This window comes from Pocillopora verrucosa, chromosome 5 (assembly GCF_036669915.1).
Source record: "Pocillopora verrucosa isolate sample1 chromosome 5, ASM3666991v2, whole genome shotgun sequence".
NCBI classification, from domain to species: domain Eukaryota; kingdom Metazoa; phylum Cnidaria; class Anthozoa; order Scleractinia; family Pocilloporidae; genus Pocillopora; species Pocillopora verrucosa.
This window is the reverse complement of record NC_089316.1, coordinates 1,183,671-1,207,953: the sequence shown is the minus strand read 5'-3', so window position 1 is coordinate 1,207,953 and position 24,283 is coordinate 1,183,671. Positions and strand designations below refer to the sequence as shown.

The window sequence follows — 24,283 nt, the reverse complement described above, 5'->3', positions numbered from 1 at the left end:
CGCTTTCTGTTGTAAAAACGGTAGACACACTCTCTCTCATATCTACGCTGTGCGTAACTGTGGGATCCTAATTTCACTAATATTGAGTGAGCTGTAGGATTTTTTTCCATTGAATTGGATCCACGCATGCCCACCTCAAACTGCTATCTTAGCATTTCTTCAAATTCAGGTTGCCCCACAAGTGAGCTATAGATTCTTGCTAATAATTAGGGCCTGCTCGTAACCGTGGAAAAGTTGCCCTCTTCTGGAGATTTTCATTAAATGACGATGCATTTTGAGCAAATTTGCGCTTTTCTCTCCTCATTCTCCTTCAAGTCTCTTTATATGTCACGCAACGCTTTGGGAGATGCGTGACAACAAAAAGAAATAGTAGCGAAGTAGCTGATCCCTTACGAGTATGCGGTGTTGATTTTAGTGAAAGATCAAAAGCAGTCTTCGATCCTTGGCATATAAAATGGTAGGTGAGTTTCGAGGTCTCCCATTCCATCTCACCCTCCTTCCCAAGGGGCTAGCTCGAGATTACGTCCGTATGCTTGATAATTTCCGCCTTGAGGAAGACAAACAATAGATAGAAACTTTAATTTGCTTCCCATTACAGCTTGGTTCCTTATCAGCTCTGAACAGAACATGGGCATATTCGTGGCATTTTTACGGCTTCCTATTTATTTGACAACAGATGTGTTTAAACAGAAACAAATGGGGTTCAACCTGGCTAAAAGATTCAAGGAAATATAGTATTTCGATGTACTGGCCAAATATATTGTTTTTCCTTATAAAATATGTCGAGTTTTCGCCCAGGAGTTTCGTTTTATTTTTTAGTTTTAGGTAGAATTATTTATGAAAGAGAAGTATTTTTGAAATGGATTGATCAGTACGCGTTTTTCTTTGAGGGGGTCTATCCTTAGATCAAAGAATGTCGTGCGGCTTTAAAGATATTGTTTTGATTTCCCTTTAAAGTACTTTGCATGATACACAATTTGAGTGGAATTATGAACATTGAAAACAATCTGGAATCGTCTCTCGGATATTTTCTGGCGAGGGTGGGTTCTGCATACATTGTTCCTTAAAATGCGATACCTTCTTTCTGTTCAGTTTTAAGCGATTTGACAGTCCGCAATGCCTGAGGGCAAATAACCCCTTAGCGAAATTTAATAAACGACATCAATCAACAAAGCCTTTATCACAATTCCTCAACAATGCATTGGTGCTAGCGAGTGTTACAAAATGCCAGTCATGTAGTGATGAACAATGTCCCTCCAGTGACATAAGCCCGACAGACACTGAAGGTGTTATGTTACTAATTCAATTCGATAACAAAGGGTGAGGCTTCTCATTGGTTCGCTTTGTATACTGCCGTCGTGCGAGGCGGTTAATTTCAGTGTTTGATTGACAGGCCTGTTTCCGCAAAGTAAACCGACCATTCCTATGCCCTTTGGTCGTTGTATTCAAGTTTCGTTCCAAAACAACAACGTGAAGAACGCGCACCTTTCAGATTTACTGAGCAAATTTGACGGCAAACTATGAGTTACATCTATAGATTATTCATTTTGAGCCTCGCGCTTCACACTTCGCTAATAAGCGACAAAATGACGGAAGCATCGTCAGTTGCGAAAAACGGAACCACTGCGAAGGAACATGACAGTGAAATCTTCAGTCGCCATTCTTTCCCTCGCCGAATGAGAACTCCTCAGCGTCACAACCATCACTCTTCGCGAAAAAAGAGAGAAAAAACTACGGAGACCACATCGGTCCTTAAAAACGGCAGCACTTCGGGAACGCTTCAACGCGAAATTCTGAATCTCCTTGGTTTGCCCCGTCGGCCGCAGCTAAGCCTAAATACTCGTCTACATGGCCGAAAAATGTCTGCTCCAAGGTATATGATTGACCTATACCACAGCTTAGAAAGCAACGTGAGCTTGTCGACCGACGGTTTGTTCTGCTGCAATGACTCTGTGACAGATTCCCGAGCGTTGGGTGCTGACACAATTATGAGCTATCTTAACCACGGTAAGTCGATGTCTGCCAAGACTTCGTTTACGTACACTTCACGAAGGCTTTATTGATTACAATCGATAGATAAACATTGCAAATTGCATAATTGCTCTTAGGAAGTAGTGTATTTTCATGTGGCTCGGGTGCGCATTGTTTAACACAACACGAACATGTGTATAAACACGAGAAATGTACTAAAGACATCGCTTAGGCACTTATTAGGAAAGGTTAAAGTTGTGCGCCAAGTCTGGAAACAATTAATTATGGCAACTGCTGAAATAGACATCTAACTGGAGTGAAATCTACAACAAAGCTTTTTAGGAGTAATTGTTAAGTTTCCAAATTAAGAAAATTTCCTAATTATAGAAATTGCTGAAACAACGTTCAAGGTTATTGCGCCAAATATCACTCTTAGCACGTTCACCAGAGATAAACACGCGCTTTTGAATTTTAAAAATGACTTAAATTTATTCCAGTCTGCTTAACTTGCCTAATGTTTTTTTCTTCCCCAACGGAAATTCAGCAATGTCAAGAGAACTTTAATTAGCACTTTACGGATACTTTACAAATTAACGCAAACCTCGGAAACGTTTTGCAATATTTGCACCTTTTGTAGATATTTCTGTGCCAAAACGGCCGTATGTAGATCGAAGTTTGTAGAATAAGCGATATTGCTGCCCTATTGAACACTCCTCAGGAAAGGCATAGTTGATTATATAACGGTGATTTATAATCGAATCGGAAAGCGTAGGGAGAAAAAATGTTATCCATTGTTCTTTCTTTGAAACAAGAACGTCTTCCAAGCCAATACAAGACTGAAATAACTGAGTTAGGTTTTCGATAAGAAATCTAATGTTGGCATTTGGAGAGTGATTTCCACGTCAGATAAAATCAGTTTTTAATGGGGTTCCTCTTTATTTTAGACAACAAAATATCATTTCGTGCTATAAAGTCGATTTTTTATGTCATTGTTGCCGAGGTCACATTACTTAGCTGCGCTCTTCTCTATAACTCCCGCTACGATTTTTTTGTCGGCTCAATAATATCCCACATACCGAGATGACTGGAGTTTCTCCAAAATCTCCTTACCTGCCTCCTCACTGTTGTGCTCGGAACGAAAGGAGAAATACGATTTGCATCGCGAACAAACAAGCTTAACAGACATGATTAGAGGTCTTTGTCAAGTTTAGATCTTGTTGAAAATTGCGGTTGGCTTTAAATAATGTGGAAACACAAAAGCCGTCCTTGTTAAATGATTATCTGTAATACTAAAAAGTGAACAGAGGATCATTTAATTGCTGGTATCCATTGAGAGTCAGCGCCAAAACATCGCTTAACTTTTCAACGTACGAATATAAATATAATTTCGTTGACATTCCCACGATGAGTTTCTTTACGTCTGTGAGTTAAACTGTAAGCAAAACAAATTTATTTTATAAATATTTCAATTCGAAATTTTCAGTAGTTGGGGTATAATTTTTTCAGTCAAAGAGAAATTACGCTTTTTTATTACGCGCGTTGTTCGTCGTTCTGATCAGATATTGTTCTTTACAACAAGCTTTATTCTTTAGTGTGAATCAAATTTGGAAGTTTTTTCTGGCAGAAGGACTTCGTAGACTTCCTTTCTGTTTTCATTTACGCTTTATATTTCCAATAATCTGTATTTCCTGACCAGACAAGCGGGAGCTGTGTAGAATCCGTCGTTAGTTTGTCGTGACGTGCTTTTATCGGCCAAAATATGACAAACATGCTTCATAAGAACTTATCTTTAAGAATGTACATCCATCAATTTGAGTGCGTATTGTCTTGGAGAGAGAAAATATCTGACAAATAATCTCAAAATACGCATGATACTTAAGAAGCACTTTCTAAAATTCGACACTAGAAAGAAAAAATGTCATTCCGAACATTACGGAAACGAAAATTCCCATACAAAGTCCTGTTTAGTGACTCTCATTTGACTGTTCGCACTAAAGTTTATCCAGACTAAAAGGCGAGCTCTACCTGAGAAAGTGTAACAAGCAGTACTATATGAAAGTATTGTTCTGTGGGTAACTTTCATAAAAAAGATCGTACGTCAAGGTGTTTTCCGCAAACTTCTTTTCTTGCCAAATCGTGATAACCTAAGTGCAAACGCTCTTTCGGAAAAAGTGAAAGGAAGGGTTCGTGAAAGATGGCTGCCTATAGCTTGATCGAAGGAAAAATTGACGGATTAAATGGCAAACTGAAGGAAAGAAATGTACTTGATAATTCCGAAAGTAAGTGAAATTTTGGAGATTGCTGTGGGCTTGCGATTCCAGAGAAAAAGAGAACAAGAGAGAACTTTGTAAGATTGTAAGATTTGCTTGACCGACGAGGACTTAAAACAGCCTTAACTGATCAGCGTCTAAGTGTCCTTACCTGTAAGATTATCTGTTTGTTTTGGTTTATTATGAGTCTTAAACCTTAAATTAACAGGATGGACGAAAGCCTGAATTTGACAAAAAGGAATTTTTTTTGACAAGCTAGAGTGATTTACGATTTCAAACGCCGTTTTATGCCAACAGAGTAAAGTTGAGTCGTTATTTTCAAGTACCATCAAAACTCAATCCCCAATTTAATTTTTAGCGGCTTTGCATTTTCTCACTGGCATTTTTTGGCTTATCTGTGTTCTTGTTTCAAGTTCTTCTTAATTTTTAAGCCTTTTTTGTACTGGGATCATTTGATCAAGCCTGAAATTGCCTAAAAATTTTTCTTCCATCCCTCTTGAAATCGCGACGCGAAAGTTGGCATGAAACTTAATTGCAAGAAGCTTTGTTAAATCGCACCTCGTTCTGGGGAGGAATGTTCGGACCAGAAATGGTGGCGGATGACCCTACCAACTGAACGGGTCACAAATTGTTTTCCGTTTTCCTTGAGCTGCTTTGGAGTGATGACAGAACGAAGATGAGTCAGGAAATTTCAACAAAACGCGACATTTGGCAAGTCACGCGATGTGAAAGCTCGATCTTTTTATCGCTGGGAAGAAAAGACCTACGAAATCCCCTGATTACCAACGGTTTTTCTTTTGTCGGTTTGTTGGAGGATCCTTTTAAACTCGATTTATATTCATGCTCTTTTAGTGCTCTTTGCTAATTAAGTTCGCACTCGAATACTGATCAAGAGTTTTGATCAAAAGAAGTGTAAGGAAATTCTAGATGAAGGATGGCGGTGATTTTATCATTTATATCTGATTGTAAATGCTGCAAATCGTTTGTTATTTGATAAATCTACTACTGATGCAGCAGAATGAATGAGTGAATTTTTTAAACAAAGGGTAAAAAAAAAAGGTACATTTCAAATTACGCTATGGGTTCCTCTCAGTTTATGGAGCGAAGTGAACAAAGCAGGGTGGCAAACACGCGAATGCGCGTGAAACTCACCTCGTGCGCGCACGGTCGCGACTTCTTTCTCGCGAGTTATCCTTAAAGAATTGATCACTGTGGAAAACTAAAGACCCCGTCAGGATCAGGGTTGGGGTCATACTTGAATTGAATTCAAAGTGGATGCCTTAATCTAACCGGCCAGGGTTATAGAGATTAGAAGATTAGGTTTAAGGTAATTATGTCCTTGCTTCTGATTGAGTTTACTTGCAGCCACGTCTGTCAACAGACACAAACCGGACGGTCTGCGCGTTCTTGTCCAGTTATGTTTGTTTGTTTGTTTTTTTTCTTTGCACTGTCTCAAGAGATGTACTTTTTACCAATTACCGGCTTCTTCTATGGCAATTTCCTGTTCGATAATCGTTTAATCGTTACATGAATGAGTGCGAATGATAGTCGGCCTCTTATCTTTCGGGGTGACGATTTGCCATATCCCCTTGGTTTGAAAAACAGGCTTGACTTGGACAATGTTGGCGCTCAGATATTGCATTTGCCTTTTACAGAGCGGAATCAGAAAAAATGTTAATCTTTAAATGACAGTGAGACCAAAATAATTGAGCTTTCGGCCTTTTCTTGTATGGTGTATCGATTTTGAAAGGCAACAGAAAGAAGAAGTCGCCTAACATGAATGATTAATGCACCGTATAGAAATTAAAATGTAAACGGTGTGACGCAGATTATATCTGTCACACAACACGGTAATTTCACCTCGGGTATAAAAGAAGAAAACTTTCACAGCACTCGGGCAACATCTAGAGCAACACCGACTTTCAAAGTCAGATTTGAAAGACAAACATTTTCTGTGTTGGACAAATGCAGGTCAAAATTGTATTTTTTATGTTTTCATCCCTCAGTCAGAAACCCGCAAAGACTCCATTCGTGTAAAACTCCTTCTGTGACTCAGCGGACGTGAATTTTACCGCGGAATAAACATTTTACAAATCCATTATTTTTGTTTTCTCTTTGAAATTGGTTTACATTTATATTCAAACCCAATTTCATTCACTTTTGACTTGGTAAAGCAAACGTCTAAACCGTTTACATTTTTACAACTTCTTAAACTAAGTCGCTCTTCGCTTTTATCGTAATGTTTTACAATCAAGTTGTTAAGCAAATCTATTTTACATATAATTATCACAATTATTATTAATAGTTTCAGTTGTTCTTTAATCGACAGTCAGGGGAGCGCGGCCAAAAATTTCCAAGAGGCATTCTACATTTCGTTTCAAAATGGAAACTCCACAGGGAGAAAAGATCACAGCAGCAGAGTTTCGGATTTATAAAGAACCGATTTCCAATGGACACAGAGTTGTCTCCTGGGAGAATTCGACCTACGAAGTGAAAATTTATCAGGTGAGAAACATCACAATTCTTTTCAACCGGGCATATACTCCTAAAATAGATTTCAATTTGTCGAAGAAGGCAAAAGTGACACAATCATCTTTAATTGGCTGCCATAACTCCTGATTGCTGCGGAAGGATTCGTACAAATTCACGGAATTTGTGTGAATTTACATGTAGTTGGAGATGAAACGCTGTAGCGTTCTTTTCTTGTTAGCTCCTGTACCTCAGTCGCACTTGCCAGATTTTTTCGCAGACCGTACCAGCTGACATACATACACTACAGCAGCAGACATACGTACACGTTGTTCAGCAGCCTTTTTCAAACGTTACTCACCCTTGAACCTGAGGGGAAAATGCGTTAACAACAATTTTGTCGTTGATTCCCTAGCTTATACTAGTTTGATGTTTCTTTTCTGCGTTGTATACGTATTGCTTCGTAAAAAGAGCACAAATGATGCATTCTGATAGCCAGTTGTTGCAGCAGAAACAATAGCAGCTACTTACTACATTGCATATGCTGTAGAAGTTGAAGTCGGCTGCATTGGATTTTGACCATCATGCTCTTGGGACCTAACTATTACTATTCTCTCAACTACAGGTTATTGAGCCTGCAAGAATTCTCAAGGAACTGGGCAAGCGGGTTCTTCGAAGCTGGGAATCTGGATGGCAGGCTTTTGACATCACACGAGCAGGACAGGAGTGGGCTCAAGAAATCAACAAGAACTATGGAATCGAACTCTCTGTACACACGTACGCAGGGGTGGAACTAAACGCCTCAAGCGTTGGCTTTGTGGGCTTCCATGGCCCACAGGAGAAGCGTCCGTTTTTGGTATCATTCTACCGTCAAGATGGCGAACAGAAACTGACCTATCATCGTATTTTCAATCCGCATCCACGCCGGCGCCGCTCAGCCCGCTCCCTTGGACCGCAGTTCACAAACGTAGGAGGGAACTTCAAGACCTCGAGTCAAACAAGCTGCAGCCGGAGGATGCTGTACGTCAGTTTCCAGCGGCTTGGTTGGCAAGACTGGATTATTGCGCCCGAGGGTTACTCGGCGTTTTTCTGTTACGGTGAATGCTCGTTTCCTTTAAGCGCTCATATGAACGCCACCAATCATGCCATTGTTCAAACGCTGGTACATCTCATGAATCCTACAGTTGTACCTCAGCCCTGTTGTTCTCCCACCAAACTCTCCGCCATCTCGGTCCTGTACTTTGATGACAGTAATAACGTAGTACTTAAAAAGTACACGAACATGGTCGTGAAAGCTTGCGGTTGCCACTAGCAACGCCAACACGAATTCTTTAATCTCACGTTAGCTTGTGCTCTATGTAACCGTCTCTCAACGTTTTTGCATGTTTTGACACAGGAAGCGGAGAGCGGGCAATTGAAGAAAGCTAAATTTCCAATTGACACGCGTTTGAGCAAACACATTGGGATACCATAGCCCTTTACATGACTCTTCTCGCAAATACATATCACTAATATATTGTGGATGGCCGACGTGTGAGATATGAACCTCGTTGCTTAAACTATAACATAACTGCCATATTAACCCTTTCATTACGCTCGATTTCCGCCGTTATCTTGAGTGCGGACTGCGATCAGGTGTATAAGCGCATTCCTCGGACAAGGGCCGTTTATCGATCCTATCTTTATCACTCTCTGAAGCTGAGCACAAATTTTTTTCCCAGGGTCCTTTCTCTTATTCCCTCGACAGAGAGGACCCTGAGAAAGAGATTAGAGTGAGAATTTGATGATCAAATTATACACTATACTTTTTATCAGTTTACATCACCTATAAACCACGCAGGATATTCATGGAACATGACAAAAGTTTTCACAAGCATTTGAAATGTTCTTCCAACATCCAAGATACTTAATTCTGCCGGCAAGCCGATTGACGGTACAGTCTATTACCTTTGTAAAGTAACTACAAAATATTTCAGTTTTCCATGGGTTCTCCAATAAATGATAGGTTTTTGACCAATCAGGGCCGGCGTTATAACATGGTCATTGGATAAATTCTAATTACGATTTTAAGATTTGGCAAGCAGACAAGTTTTTAGAATTCAGAAAATTATCAGCCAAGAGATATTACGTAGATGCAACACTAAATTCTCAATCCAATCCAAAAGAGAGATGTTAGTCAATGGTACAGAGAAGTCTCTTTCCGATCATAGAGTAAGACGATTGAGATTAAGTGTGAGATCAGACTTCTGTTCGGGGGGGGGGATTGTTCTCTTTTGCAATGGAGTGCATTGTTGTATTCCCATAACAATTTCAATTTTTAGATATCTCGTCTCAGCAAAGATATTATTTAAGCGATTATTTGTGAGCAAATCTAACACTATCATTCAAGATGTTGTCAGATTCTCTCAGTTAACCCTTAACACCCCAACATGAGCGTGCGTATTTTCCAAACTGTTCTATATATGTCCTTGGGGTTTTGACAAAAAGGAGAATTTGTTAAACACCAAGAGCTCGTTTCGTTGGTGATCATTTCCTATATTCCCATTCAGTAATACTGTAGGGAGAAATTAGCTGCTGGTCTCTACTAGGGTCTCATTGGTTAACTCTTTAACTCCCAGAAGTGATAAACATGCAACTTCTCCCAATAGTATCCATACATTATCCAGCAATCAGGTAATGAGAATACTCAAACTTATCGGGCACAAGATATTACCTTGATTGAACACCAAATTCTCGTAACCAATTTACAAGGAAATGTGTAGCAGCTAGAGGAGAGAATTAATAATCACATCTTGGGAGTTAAAGGGTCAACGAGATTCTCATTTTTCGACAAGTTTACTCGTGATGTAGACATAAAAGTTATAGTGGCTAGTTATTAGGGACGTTTAGCTCAGAAATGTTTCCGACGCAAACGGAAGCCGTACGTTGAAAGATCCTTTTGCTGCAGCTTACTGCATATGTTTCAATGAAGGCGTTAAGTCTAAAATGCTGAAACAAAAATGCAGCGACAGAGCACGCCAGAGGAACCCAGGCTTCTCCTTTCGGTTGTCACCTGTCCAACGAACGAGTCGAGTAACACAACATCGGAGATGGCTGAACTGAACTCGTACTCAGTCCTATTGGAACCTGCTAGTCACTAGTCTCTTAAGGCGTAGTTTAGGATGTGATTTCCAATGGTGGGTCTGTAAGAGAAAGAGTTACATGGGATCTCTACTCTCCAGTTCCCTCACTTCACTTCGATAGAACTGCAAGCTGCTTAGATAACTTGCACTTTCCTTCAGCGTACCTTGTCATTACAGAAGTTTTTTAAGATTGTTCTCGTATGAATGAATTCTTAGAACCTGTAGTCAATCGATGTACGATCGAATGTTACATTGCGTAATCAATATACATAAGTCTCTAAAGTATTCCAAAGTTTTGTTGCTTCTTTGATGAATGATTTTTCCTTAAAGCACTGACCTCTACGGCTCTGAAAGTTTACTTGTGGTTTGGTCCGCTTTTTTTTTTTTTCTGTCTAGACTGCTAGCATTGTGCGTTTTCCCCTCAGTGTAAGGCGAGACCTTCAGGCAGGAAGAAATTTCATAGCTCAATAGCCTGCGTTTGTTGTCCTTACACGCTAACAGGATCGTACAAGAAAAGCGAAGAAACAAAGTGATCTCCTTTGTATGCAAAGGACGAACCTTTCGCTAATATAATTTTCACTTCGAGAAAAATACACCCATATCCGATATGGTGAAAGGGGTTTTTCTTACCTCTTAGAAAAAAGTAATCCCTTATCTAACAAGAAAATAGTGCAGACCCTTCGATTGAGCGGACGGGAAAAAAAGGAAAAAGAGGTGTTTTGAGCTAAGGAAAACGTTATTGACCAGTCTGCGAGTGGTTTTAGTTTTCGATGTGATTTGTCAGAAACGGGGCGAGAGTTCCCGTGACTGGCACGAGAACTCTCGAACGGGCAATGCAGAAGCGAGTCTCTCCCCAGTCTATCTCGGTAGAATAACAGTCTTACCCTTATATAAAGTAAATACCAACCAAGCAGAAGAGACGCTGCCCATATTCTCCGCAAACCAACATGGCGTCCAAACGAGTATTGCCAGTTGGGTTGCAATCGGCTCTTCCTGTAGGCCTTTCAGCAGCGATGAGGGAAGATAAAAAAAATACCAGACCAACAAATGTTCAACAGTTAAACGAGATTTCCATAACTGCACAAGGATTACAAACGGTTGAAGAAATTGTTAGCAAAGCGACCTATTTGTTTCGATGTTTGCAAGAAAAGAACATGGTTGTGGACGACAAGTCTAAACAAGAAGCGCGGAATAACAACAAAAAAGTACAAGATACGTTGAATAGTTTGAAGGAGCTGTTCTCTCGCCTGAGGGTTTTCTACGATGAGAGTAACAGAAGGATAGAAATCCCTAATGGGGAAGATTTGGAGGCGAGTTGTTTTTGTGTTGTTGATGTTGTTGCTTTGTTCTGGTAGTTCTCTTTCGCTATTTACTTATGTTGGCTTTTTGTTTGAAAAAAAAACTGCAATTATAAATAAGTCCGATGGCTGCTTGTAATGCAGGATTTCTTACTTCTAGTGTTGTTACTGATCAAGTTTAAAAAAAGAGATAGAGCTTTCTCAATTCTGTCTTTGTATTCAATGATATGAGGTAACTGGTTGTCCTGCTACTTCCCCTATCTCCTTGATAAAATGATGTTCCATTCTTTGTCAGTTGGCTTGTTATTATTTACACCACTGGGTGTGAGATTGATGGTAAACTAAGCAATATGATGTGAATATGCACAAGGGCAGTAAAAAATTCTCAACTCTCTCATTTAAAAGTGCATGGCATAATGATTTTTCCTCTAGGCTCTGATTCCCTTGAGAACTTCAGAGGAAGATTCTGATATGGACACATCCAATGATTCAACGGCACTTGGAATTGAGCATGATACCCTTCAAGAGGTAATTTCATCTTTTGAACCCTAGGAGTGAATTGTCATCAGCATTCTATTTCTATTTTCAATATTGCCCCTAAATCAAACATTAACCCTTTAACTCCCATGAGTGACCAAGACAGAATTTCTCCTTACATTATCAATACAAAGTCAAAAAGACAAGTGATGAGAACCAAGAAAAATATCAATTAGGGGAATATTAATAGATCCAATATCAAATTCTCAGAAGTAACATTTGAAGAATTGTATAGTAGACAGGAAGAAGAAATACTAGTGTGATCTTGGGAGTTAAAGGGTTAAGGTCATGTAAATAGAGGAAATGATGACCACCTAAAGAAGCTCTTGATTGAAGATGAGAGTGATCTTAGCAGTAATGAACACTACTTAAGTGGAGGTGAAAATAAAGCCAGACAAAAACTCAGGCCTGTATAGGAGTTGAACACATGACCCCTGCAATATGAAAGCATGAAAAATAAAAAAATGAGTCCAATAGATCACAAGTGAGAACCAATCAGAATGTGTGCATAACTGTGCTTATTATATAATAGCTGATATACCTTAAACATGCAGCCTGTGTTTTGACAGGGGTGGGTTTTTGTGTTTTATGGTTTCAAGTAGGTAGACCTGCTAAGCACAGTGACATAAGTTTACTGGGTATACAGATTTATGTAAAACAGCAACATCCACTTACAAAATTAATGAAAACTTCTCTCTCCCAGTTTTTTTGAGTGGTACTGATAGTTTTTTTCCAACTAGAAACAATAAGTTGGGAGAGGGAAACCAGGCTCATTGCATAACATTTATTGGTCAATCAAAATTTATCCAAAGAAACACAGTTGTGGGAAAAGTGTCATCCTCCTTAACATAGCTTTACTGGTTATTGGCATTATTTGGAATGTTGACATACAGTGTAATAATTGCACTCACAGATTTTGATATTGATTCTTCTTCAACAGAAACTGAGAAGCAAGAACCAGGAAATAAAAGAACTTATAGATAAGCTGAGAACTTTGATATGGGATATCAACACCATGATGGCTTTAAAACCAAGCTAAAATAAAAATATCAGTTGTGCTTTATTTGTACAAAGAAATAGCAGCTAATGTCCAACCAAACCCTTTCCTTCCCCAAGATACTGATTTTTAATTCTCATCAATGTCTGCCATACATTTCTGAAAATCTTACTTTTGCGAATATGGTGTTTATTCAAGCACTATCCCTTAAGTTGATATTTTTCAATCTTCTCACCACCTGACTGCTTGCTAGTCCACCAATATTATAAGGAGAAATGTATTTTTGGTCATTCAAAGAGTGAAAGGGGTAACCTATGCACTCTCAGACTTCTAAAGGAAACTGAAACATACCATTACCTGCAAGGAGCATTTTAATTTGAAAATAAATGTAAACCTTTAGGCAGGGTTTGCAATGAGTAATGTAACAGTAAGAGAATAGTGTAAAGTAACAAAAAAAATTCACCATATTTGACTAAAGCAACAATCAAGCCATTAACTTTGCATTCAAGAATTTGTTGTTCTTTGGAGTATGATATGTAGACATGTACTTCTTCATGAAATATGTCACCTTTCTGGGTATAACTCTGCCATGATAAAACATGAGTTGTATCCAGTTGTGGTTTTTATGACGTTTTAAACTCTGGAAGTGTGTGACTTCTTTCAAGTCTATTTAAGTCACCTCCAAGTATAGGTAGATAAACATATCAAGGGATTCAAATCCAGTGAAATTGTCTTCAGAAACAAGTGTATTTATTTAAACTCTATAACTCCCAAGATCTGATCAGTAATTCTCCCATGTTGCTTCCATACTTTTCCTTTGAAAGTGAGTTAAGAATTTGGAGGTAGGTCAAGTTATTACCCTCTAGTTGATAAGTTTCTCTTTTTCTCATCACCATAAGGTTTTGGGGAAAATTTAAAAGTTCAACACCTCTAGAAGTTATAGTTTTAACGTTAGTCGAAGCTAACTATTTGAATATCGATGTCACATTCAGTGCAACCTGAGGAAAATTAGATTAATTTTTGTTTTCTGTCTGCAATTGTTAATGTGGTAAATTCACCACTCTTCCCCATCCTCTCCATCTGGGTTTCTCATAAATATTGCCCCTCTTGTGGTTTTCTATCTTGCAAGACAAACTTTACATCTGCGTCAGTCTTGTCCATCCTTATTACTTCTTGGATTATTTTTGTCCCTTTTTTATTTTCCTGTCTTACCAAACTAATATTTATGGTCTCCTTTAAGCTGAAATTAGTCTTTTCACAGCACGATTGGAATTTGAAATTCGCGTTAATATTAACCACCTTGGCTCATATTTGATTTATTCTTATCTTACACTTTTTATCTAACTTCGCAATCGACTATTTCAATCGTTAATTCTAGTGAAACACTTTTCACCTTGACGCTCAAAACAGTGAAATAGCCTCCTTAAAGTTTCTCCTCTTGCACAAATGTCAATGACCTACTAGAAACCTCAGTCACAGTGAATTTTTTGCCCTGTCTCTTCATTTTATGCGATTCAATGATGATATCATGTCGTCTGTCTTCGTAATCCAGAATTGCTAAAATGGCCCTCATCTGCTCATCTGCGTGGAAGTCGATCATATAGTAGAAGAAAGCATCTCGTAGAAATTTCAATTTAAGCTGCGTCTGCATTTCTCTCTGAGTCTGTTTGTGATTCTTAGGTGATGCACTTCCGTTCGGTAACTGTGGCATCGTGGCCAAAATTTTTTGCTCGCTGCCCAGTAATTGGTTGTTTACCTTAAAATCTGCTAAATGCTGTTCAGTTTCTTTCAATTTACGCTGCAGCTCAACTAACTCGTGCATAGAAGAACAGCAAGGTACAATCTCCTCTGGATCGCTGCTTTGCTGCGGATTTTCAAATTCTCGCAGCTTCTCTTTTAGTTTTTTGATTTCCTCTATTAATTTTGATTTCTCGTTTTCGTCCTTGCGGCGTTTCTCCTCCTTCGATTCGCTCTCTCGTTCAAGCTTTTTTCTAACCTGTTGCTCTCTGTGAAGATCTTTGCGTGCTTTTTCTAATTCTTGACGTAAAGTAGCGCTCTCTTTGTCTCGTACTAATAGAAGCCTTCTCGTGTCCGTCAACGCTCGCTCCAACTCACAGATGGTAGCTCTTAATAATGAATTCGACGTTACAGAAGCGGTGTCTGAGAGATCTTTCTTTGAAGTCAATACTCTATCATCCACTTCTTCTTTTTCTCCATCAGAATCATCATCCAAGAAATTTATCTCAAAATCATCCAAACTATTGACGGCATTGTTACCTTTCTTTTTCTCGGCTTGAACTGTAGAATTCTCCATGAAAGACTTGTGCAAAAGCTATTGTGAGGAAAAATGGTAATATGGTTAACCTTAGCACGTGCCAGTCGAGTAGTTGATGTGTTTTGAGGTGGAACAAAGAGCAGTTTAAGAGACCTGTAAAACCACACGCGGTTCCTTGAACCGGAAGTACCTGTTCTAAAGTGGGTTTGGTTTAAAAGGACACCTGCCTATAGAACACTTCATACAACGGGTGGTTGAGTGCTACTTGAGCGCGCGCGCGCAGAGGAATGTCCAATGCGTGTCGGAAGTAATTCGAGACCTCTCTCATCCGTAGAGGCTTTATTGCAGATGATCGCTGAACGCAATGACTTTTCGTGCGTTTTGCAGCAACAACAGTACCGTGGGTATCTACCAGAAGAGAGAGATCCGGGATTTACTTTTTTTTTTAACTGAGAAAATTCATACCATTCATCTAACCAATCAGATAATCAGATACAAGGCTAGATCCAATCCCCACTTGATTAATCTAGTTTTCCCGTCCCCCTCGAGGTCGTTTACATTCCTACATTTTAATTCCTTATTTTTTTCTCTTTGATAATTTTAGTGTCTGTGCGTGATTAGCCATTGAGTGATCTTGAATCTTCGTTTTCTGTTTTTCAGTCATTTCCATTCAACTTCTTTTCGTTTCATTTTGTGAATTGGCAAACTTATTTTGATTTGTGGGAAGATTTTTGTTCTTTTGCGCCTGGCTCGAGACGACCGAAATGCATGGTGAGAACTATTGTTTTGCGATTTTCCGTTGCAACAGGACATTGTCAAGTGAAAGAGTGGATGAGTTAACATTTGTTCTGTATTAACAAGAAGGTTAATGCGTCAGTAGATTTTAAAAGAGAGGTGAAAAAGTTAAAGATGTTGAAATATTTAGAACATTTAAAAGTCAAAGACAAAAAACCTATCATTTAGTTCTTTTTACTTTTATTAGAGGTTATTACAGGCCCGAGGTCTTTATGATAGGCCATCGTCATACATTTTAATCTGTTCTTTCCTACACATGAAGAGCAGTTTCAATTGAGTGTGGATCGTAATTCAGGATTGCACTGGTTTATACATAACCCTTTAACTCCCAGTCGTGATTAACATGAAACTTCTCCTAATAATATCCATACATTATCCAGCAAATAGGTAATGAGAATATTCAAACTCATCAGGTAGAAGCTGCTACCTTGATCTAGCTCCAAGTTCTCATAACTAATTTACAAGGAAATGTGTAGCAGTTAAGGGGAGGATTAACAATCAGATCTTGGAGGTTAAAGGGTTAACTACGCTCTAATTAGTCTAGAAAACTTGCGCCGTTCTCCCAACCAATCAGATGGAAAATATGCATGAAGTAGTGAAGACTTCGCCACTCGCGTCTTTTCGGCGCCTCAGACAGTTCAAGCTTGACTTTTTTCCGTAGTGTGCCATTTTCCCTTCATAAATTCAATCTTTGTTCTGAATAGCTGTTTTTATTACTCGGGTCTTGGTTTTACGACACTCAATTGAAGTGCGCTCTGGAAGCAAGTAGCTAAACTCAAAGCTCTTGAGCTCTCTTGCTCTTTTAAGTGTGTAGTCTGCCGAACTATGTGATCTGTGATGTCTATGATCTGATAGACAACATGAAGGCCAATTTTCAATAACCTACATGTAAGGCCTTTGTCAAACTTAGATATTAACTCTTAAGATCTTTCATTCATTAAGTCGTCAGGAGATCTTACTATACTAACTGCATTGTACCTCTCTACATAGCATATAATTACCTATTCCAATGTAAAAAGCTTTGCCACTTTAAGAAAGGCCTTTGTCGCGATGTTCAATTTTCTTTCAATCGACATTTTTCTTTTGGTGAATATAAATGTATCTATCCTACCCTACCTAGCAGTCGCTTGGAGGAAACAAATATTTATACTTAAAAATATGATAACAAGCGAACGAGTACCCAAGAGTGAAAAAAAAAATTGTCGGTTTCTTAGCCTCGCGCGACTTCCTCGCAAATCTATCTCGTCAATTTTCTCGCGCGTCTTTCTTTAGTAAGTATTGTTCAAACGCGTGCCTAACCATGCAATTGCACTGCTTTCATTGCAAGCTAAGTAGAATTTATTCCAGTCCCATTTAAGTTGGTGACGGAATATGTTACTTGATTCTACACTTCGGTAGTATAATGGACTCAGTAGAAATATAACTTTTGAGACCTTGGTGAATATATGCATCTTAGATAATTCTATATACATTAATCAGCCTTCCATTTACTATGACTGCTGTCGTGTTAGAAGAAGAGAGGAGACTCTCTTAAAAAACTGAAGGCCGGACGGCCCCATCAGTCACTATTTCTTGTCAGGTTGAACCTCACCCCTGCCCCTACCCCCAACCCTCCAATGATGCCAGACCTAATTACCCTTTTTCAGTAAGGATGGAAGATTTTCGTTATAAGAGCACAATGAATTTTTTTTACAGGATCCAATCATATGATGTTCGTCCGTAGGTAGACGCCTTGTTTTCGTCGCAGTGCTCTGTGTAGTTAAGTCTTACCTCATACGCCCCCAAAACATAACAGTTTAGGAAAAGAAATGAATTGTCGGTAACCTTGAGTTTATGAATGGCCGAAGCTTTCGATCCACACTCTGTGTATGCAGAGGGCTATTTAATGTAATAACCTAACACGGGTATAATCTGGTATTTGGGGACTTGATTCTCAAGTCACATCTTCCAATGAGATTACTCGTGAATTCCCTAGGGAGATGTCTATTCTTAGAAAGCTAATTCCTGACTATAACTGCATTAAGTTGTAGTTGAGTCCCCTCGAAGGTGGGCATCTCAACTTTTTATAACTACTTTTCGGTAATATACTTTTACGTAGTCACTAGCTTAGGGTTAAAATGTCAGTTTTTATCAAATTCTCATTCAACTCGAACTCACCATGATTGTTATTATTTTAGTCTTCCGTGTTTGTCAGAAATAACTTGTGTTTGTTTTTTTTTCTATTAGACTATCTGACTTGATTGTCGGCCTCGTTACATAAAAGGTCTAAATATAAATAAACTTATTTAGTTTGCTTTTGAATATGACACCAGCTGATAATATAAACTTTTCGTGTGTTTTTCCTATCTGTGAGAAGTGATTAAATACTCATTCGATTAAATTTTCTCTCTCGGTGTCAAATTCACAGGTTACCCAATTTTACCAACAAGTCTATAGGACTAGGAAGTCTATATCAACTAATAGAATTTGATAAAAACTTGTACTTCAATAATTCTCCTTTTTCGCTGCGGGTGGTGTTACTCGACCCCCCGCCAAAAGTACTTATTTGCGCCAACTTTTCCCGCCGAAAAAAAACAATCAGGCAGGTAACATTTTAGAAAAGAAACACGCGGCATAAAATTTAGTCTAACCGGGACGCATCTTAAACGTTTAATTTTTATAGCAGCGTCATTGATCACAATCCCAATTTTTTTGCCCTCCAGAAATTGCCTTTGCGCTAGACCCGAATTCATTTTATATATCATTATATCATTTACTGGCTATATGAATCATGTCATTCTTTGTATCCCAGTTTTCGTCCCTTCTTCGGTTTCAGTTTAGCTAATATTACAAGGGCTATCCCGATGTGCGACACCAACCCTCACCTTACTTCGCTCCAAACTCTTGAAAGCTCGTTTGAGATTGCTGTACTTTTGTTCTGTTACTTGCAGTTTCTTTTTCAATTCAACCATTTCTTTCATGGCACCACACAGCGACCCGCAATAACAAGTCTGTCCCGAGACAGTTTCATCTTCAAGTTGATCAGCATTCGTTAGCATACTCTCTCGCTCTGCTTTGTAAATGGCGATGTCTTGTTGAAGCTGTTGTATAACCTTTTCCAGATCGAGAACTCGTTTCTGAGAATTCTTTACTTCCTCTTCAAGGGCGGCGCTGACGTTTCCATCGCTATTTCGACGGCACGAATCAAGATCGTTTCTTAAACTGTTAATTTCGTTGTCCCGTTGGGCTAACAGCTTTGTAGACTCGCGTAACGCGGTTTCTAGTTGACTAATGGTTTCCCGTAAAAGTGTATCTGCTGCGGGAGTGTGCCCGCATTTGAAATCAAACTCCTCGAAGTTTTTTTCGGAAGATTCAAGTCCCTCGCCAATTTCCCGTTCGCCAATCGCAAGCCGTACCTCCATAGTCTTTTGCTCAGTCATTTGTGATCGTTTGTCCGCACATAAGGTTTTAAACCCACTTTGACGAGATTCTTCGCCCACAAAGAATTAAACACAAACGCTAATCTTTTCACACACCACTAAGATATTTCAGGTTAAATTACTTCAACAACACCACAACAATAGAGACGGAAAACAATTAAGTTTGTTTAAGAATAGAGACACAAGTCCAGGACATGAATAAATCACGTACTCACTGGAGCGTGACGTGCTTGTGAAGGTATGCTCTGTCGAGCAGAAACACCCTCAGGCATTTTGAATTAATGGCCCGATTATATTTTTCCCTGTAGCAATATGATTACATCGTCAAATGTCATGACCATAGAGTTGTCCGAGAGGGTTATACACGCCAAAAAAAAAACAAAACAAAAAAAAAAGGCAATGAAAATTACTGATACCGAAATATGGCACTGACACAGATGATGAAAAAATGCCATTGGTCATTCTGCCCTGTAACTTGCATGATATAGCTCAATTTTCAGCTTCTCTTTGCGTCTCGCCATTTGATTTTCTTTTTCTACAGTTTTCTTTTCAATTCATGATAATTAATTTAGGCTTTACTCAAAAATAGCGAGGCGTGTTCCAATTTGCGTCGATCTATATGGTGTTTGTTAGTTACGCTAAAGACATAACGTTTCACGCGTTTATCGTTATCATTTGTGAAACCGTTAGCAAACATTCAGCGATGATGCGTGCGTGTTTTTTTTTTTCGCGCTGTATAGCGTGACTGACCTAATTCCCTTTTATCTCGTGATCATACCACACACTGTGGCTTAATGATGGAAAGTAAATATTATGTTTTAATGTGCGCAGTTAGCGTAAATTGCACGTAGCTAGGTAAACTACCTTTAATTGAAATATGCAAAAATTCCCATTGACCGAGTAATGTCGTAAAGAAAGAACTGGAAAAAGCACTCGATTGTTTAAATCTTGTTCACAGTTCTTGACTGCACCTATCAGGAAGTCGCTCTATTCATTTATAACCTTTTGAAAGTTTCACAATTTCGGCAAAAATTATGAGAAGCTGAACATTTAGAAATAACAGTGATAAGTATCATATCGATTGTTGATAAGAACCACAAGACTTAATAATCTGGAAATCTGACCAAATCCGTAGTTTTAAGTAAAAAGAACTGATTAACTGATAAGGTGCTCTTTTCGAAGTCGTGGCTCTCATTACTGATGAGTGTGCGTTGATTGTCATATCAACAGTTTCTAGACATTGCTATTTATTCACCCCCTTACAAATAAACTCAGAGAGGAAGGCTCCTTGCCTCGTCTTCAGGCAGAGTTTGTTCACGAACAATTTTGAATCACTCTAGAGATTATTTCAGTCATCCAAGCAAAGAAAGTTATGTCAATTGCATGTTCATGCTTGATTTGTCGTGTAACGCATTGTGAAGAAATGAGCTCAATTTAAAACACTTTTACTTTAAGTGAAAGTAATCATCCGTTGAATGCATTCGGGATAAAATTTCATCCTCCAGAAATAAATCTCTGGTAGACATCAACCAATGTAAGCTCTGCTTTTCTGCGCGCAATATCAAGAGACAATTATAGAACGTTATTTCTTCTTGTGCAATGTTGCACATAATGCAAAATTCCAGCTACATGGCCTGCTAAAAGTAATAAGTTGATCAATTAAATCAAGATCTCGCGATTTACTCATTCCCCTTCTCTACCCCTCCCCCCAAGGGCCGACTTTCACGGGCTGCCCCGGCGGGGTATTAAAAAAAACAATTACACAATCCGTGCGATGGTTACGACGAAAAATCACTGAACCCGAGAACTATGGGTCTTACTGAAGTAGAACATAATAAAATTGAACTCGTGAACCGTCAGATTTCATCACGGATATGAATTTTTACTAAAATGAAGCGTTCGTTTTAAGTTTCCTGGTTACGCTGTTCTAGTGACCTCGAAGAGGAATTCTTCAGCTTTCATGAAAATTCGAAAACATTCAGTCTCTTCGTAGAGTCTTTACATGTAGCGAAAGCTTCGTTTTACCTAAATTACCCCATAGAATCATTTTGGTTGTTTAATGATAAAAAAAGAATTAGATTAGTAACAGTTTTAAATATCTTGCGAAGTGCTTTTTAATTTGCCAAATAAATCAATTTCAAACGTGACCTCGTGTTGTTCTGGAATAATTGTGTTCGTAAACAGTAATTATCTCACAGTTATTGCTTGTAACTTCAAGGGAGGTCTTTGATAAATCAGACTACCTAACGAGATCACGAAAACAATCAGTGGTGAAAAACGAAACAAATGGCTATCAATCGTTCCGTTTAGGTGAATCCGCTCGAGAATGAAAGAAAAACCCGAGCGCTCATGCCACAAAATCCATTTGAGTAATGTGAAAACTTCACATCAAGATTTTTGTCACAGCTAAGTTATTTGCAGCTGAACGATATCAAATAGATTGGAGGCCACTTTTTAAGTGAATAGAAAGCAAAATTTAACTGCATCTGAAACCTTGTCGGTCCACCGCTCAAAGGAAAGAAAATGACCGCATTTTCGGCTCTCAAGGAGTTTTGTGATACTCTCCACCTAAAAGACCTCGTCTTGAAGCCTTGGAAGTTAGTTATAAGCCAAACCTCACCTCTCCCTCCCCCCCTCACCCACAACTACCACTACCAGGGTGTGGTATCATTGTGTAGCTCTACCACACAAAACTCGCTTCTCCAGGTAACACTGTTTTGCTGAAGTTTAGTTAATAAACGACAGTACGATACTGCCTTCCAGTCTATAGTCTTCAGTTAATAGCCCTATCTTACTTGCTTAAGAGAGTACTGGGAAGTACTGGGACGAGGTAAGCTGGAAGCGAGGCTGCCAAGTTGACGGAAAATTCAGCTGTGAGAAACTTTAGTGGAGCATGGTGGCAAAGGAGGGGTTCCAGTCACACATCACGCTGAATTTTCCTATTAAATCACGCATCACGGAGAATTTTTTTAAAACAATCACACGACACGTAAAAAGTTTGGGCCACTCATGGCTGCAAGAGTCTTGCGTACGAATTGAGTAGACATCAGTCTACGCCTCCTTTTCTATTTTTTTATACACGGGCAATAGTTATGGAAAAGCTTTACCCAATACCCTTCTGTACAACAACTGTCTTTATTTCAGTAAAGGATATAACATGGCTTTTGAATTCGTTTAGGTCTTTCCGACGACCTTGGAAAAATTTGGGTACCACTAACTGGTACACAAAATTTTTCCTTGTACTGGGTCATTGTTTACATTAACATCTCTCAGGCGACATAAAATGACACCAAAACTCTAACATCTTTTACCGTTTCTGCCGTTGAGTCCTTTGGGTCGACATTATTTCAGGTCTTTCATTCGATGGATTCGGACACTTTCTGGTCTTTCTGTATACGATCTGGCGCACTACCACAAAAATAACATTGAAGGTCATAGTCCTTGAGCAAAAGTTAACAATATTAACTTACGCCTATTGTGTAGCGATTGTTTAGACCTATGACGAAGATCAAAGATATCAAAGGTCAAGAAAAGGTCAACAAAGGATGGAAAGATCCAGGCCTGGAAAAGATCAGAAAACAGTGTCACGCCTGCAGTGCAGACGTCCTATTGGTGCGAGCTAACGTTATACGCTCGCCATCGTTTATCTAACCGGCCATGTTTGATTTGGAGCTAGAGTGGACGTTGGCACCAATTTATTTCACTCCCCAGCCTTTCGCAGTCATTAAAATCAAAGATGGCGGCCATAAAGTTACTAACAAGTGACTAAATACAGGAATGGCTCCGACCTGTGATTAGATGATAAAATAGTAAAAGTTAATAAGTTATATCTTGACTCCTTGCTCGTTTGTATTGTTAACCGCGTGTCTCAAAGCGGAACAATGAAATATCAATGCGAGTGAAAACACCGATGTGTCAAACAAGAAATGGTTACTTACGTAGCGAAGGGAAGGCAGCCTTTCTTGTTCAGCGAGGTCGTTCAGCGACATTCCGGCGATGAAAAAGTCATCTGCTGACTAAACTCATTTAGTCAGTTCAGGCGGATGACCAGAGACTGGAGCCATACCAGTATTTCACCGCTGACAGGAATAGCTCCGACTAAAACGTTTATTAATTTTTTTTTCAATCATTTTGTAAATAATTTTTCAAACAATTTTTTAAAAAAAATTTTGAAAAAATTTAAACTAAACTAGTGAGCAGCGCTGTGCGAACAGCAGTTGCAAAACTTCTTTATTCTCTGACGCGTTTCGTTTAACTGTCGTAAACTTCTTCAGGAAGTTTTACAAGTCAACACTAAACGCCTATAGTTCAAAGCCATTGTTAGCGGCCATTCCGGGGGCCAATGACCATAAGGGCTTGGCTGGACCAACGAGGTACTTCGACACGATTCAGTGCGAGAGCTACTGGAACTGGTTTGACTGGTAAGACGATTTTTTGGTTTGGTTTGTTTTTTTCCTTTTTTAGGTCTAGTGGAGTTGTTAGAAATTACTAAGCAAAATTAATCCGCGACTTTCTTCCTTTAGATGTTGTGCAAAAAAAGACGAAGAGCCCGATGAATGGATTTGTCTTTCATGTGAACAATAACCTAGAAAATCAGTTTTCCACGAAAAAAACTCCCTCGATTGCGGCCAAGCCATATTTCTCTAGCAGAGCATATTGTAAATTAAAAGCATCGGTCGCAGCGTCACGCAACATTGCGTGATTTTCCAAACGTGACACGCAGTTCTGCATTATTTTAAAACTTAGAAACTACATGGCCCTGTAGTAATAAAAGAGGGCTTCATTTGCAAGCACTGTAGACTTTAACATAAGAAGAACCTAATAAATCGCTCTTTCAGTTTTTATCTCAGTGTATAAATTATTTAGCCGGAACGAAAAAAAGATTAATACACGCATGAGTTGGAGCCATTCCTGTCTGCGGTGAAATACACGAATGGCTCCAGTCTCTAGTCGTTCTCCTAAACTGACTAAATGAGTTTTGCCAGCGGATGACTTTTTCGTCGCCGGAGTATCGCTGAATGACCTCGCTGAACAAGATAGACTCTGCCTTCTCTTTGTTATGTAAGTAGCCATTTCTTGTTTGACGCATCGGTGTTTTTACTTTGGTATTTCATTGTTCCGCTTCGAGAC

The 24,283-nt window shown here is 39.0% G+C and overlaps 3 protein-coding genes across 3 annotated transcripts; 2 read left to right on the top strand and 1 right to left on the bottom strand.

The window, feature by feature from the left end:
• The first annotated feature begins 1,401 nt into the window (after positions 1–1,401).
• Positions 1,402–8,727, top strand: LOC131783011 (bone morphogenetic protein 7-like). The gene is made up of 3 exons (XM_059099753.2): positions 1,402–2,007; positions 6,571–6,746; positions 7,336–8,727. The coding sequence occupies exons 1-3, from the start codon at positions 1,521–1,523 to the stop codon at positions 8,020–8,022; spliced, it is 1,350 nt and encodes a 449-aa protein (XP_058955736.2). The 5' UTR covers positions 1,402–1,520; the 3' UTR covers positions 8,023–8,727.
• A 2,037-nt stretch (positions 8,728–10,764) lies between these two features.
• On the top strand, positions 10,765–12,730 carry LOC131783014 (mediator of RNA polymerase II transcription subunit 30-like). The gene is made up of 3 exons (XM_059099756.2): positions 10,765–11,142; positions 11,563–11,658; positions 12,608–12,730. Exons 1-3 carry the CDS (start codon positions 10,780–10,782, stop codon positions 12,704–12,706), a joined length of 558 nt encoding a protein of 185 aa, XP_058955739.1. The 5' UTR covers positions 10,765–10,779; the 3' UTR covers positions 12,707–12,730.
• A 550-nt stretch (positions 12,731–13,280) lies between these two features.
• LOC131783010 (ELKS/Rab6-interacting/CAST family member 1) lies at positions 13,281–19,266 on the bottom strand. Its single transcript, XM_059099752.2, has 2 exons — positions 18,599–19,266; positions 13,281–14,996 (listed from the first exon to the last, which is right to left on the bottom strand). The coding sequence occupies exons 1-2, from the start codon at positions 19,151–19,153 to the stop codon at positions 14,088–14,090; spliced, it is 1,464 nt and encodes a 487-aa protein (XP_058955735.2). The 5' UTR covers positions 19,154–19,266; the 3' UTR covers positions 13,281–14,087.
• Between the last annotated feature and the right edge of the window lie 5,017 nt (positions 19,267–24,283).

Coding starts and splice junctions, on each gene's coding strand:
- LOC131783011 (XM_059099753.2), top strand. CDS start 1,521: ATGAGTTACATCTATAGATTATTCATTTTGAGCCTCGCGCTTCACACT. Junction 2,008..6,570: donor TATGAGCTATCTTAACCACG/GTAAGTCGATGT, acceptor TTTAATCGACAG/TCAGGGGAGCGCGGCCAAAA. Junction 6,747..7,335: donor ACGAAGTGAAAATTTATCAG/GTGAGAAACATC, acceptor TCTCAACTACAG/GTTATTGAGCCTGCAAGAAT.
- LOC131783014 (XM_059099756.2), top strand. CDS start 10,780: ATGGCGTCCAAACGAGTATTGCCAGTTGGGTTGCAATCGGCTCTTCCT. Junction 11,143..11,562: donor CTAATGGGGAAGATTTGGAG/GCGAGTTGTTTT, acceptor TTTTTCCTCTAG/GCTCTGATTCCCTTGAGAAC. Junction 11,659..12,607: donor AGCATGATACCCTTCAAGAG/GTAATTTCATCT, acceptor CTTCTTCAACAG/AAACTGAGAAGCAAGAACCA.
- LOC131783010 (XM_059099752.2), bottom strand. CDS start 19,153: ATGACTGAGCAAAAGACTATGGAGGTACGGCTTGCGATTGGCGAACGG. Junction 14,997..18,598: donor AGAGTTTGGAGCGAAGTAAG/GTGAGGGTTGGT, acceptor TCCTCACAATAG/CTTTTGCACAAGTCTTTCAT.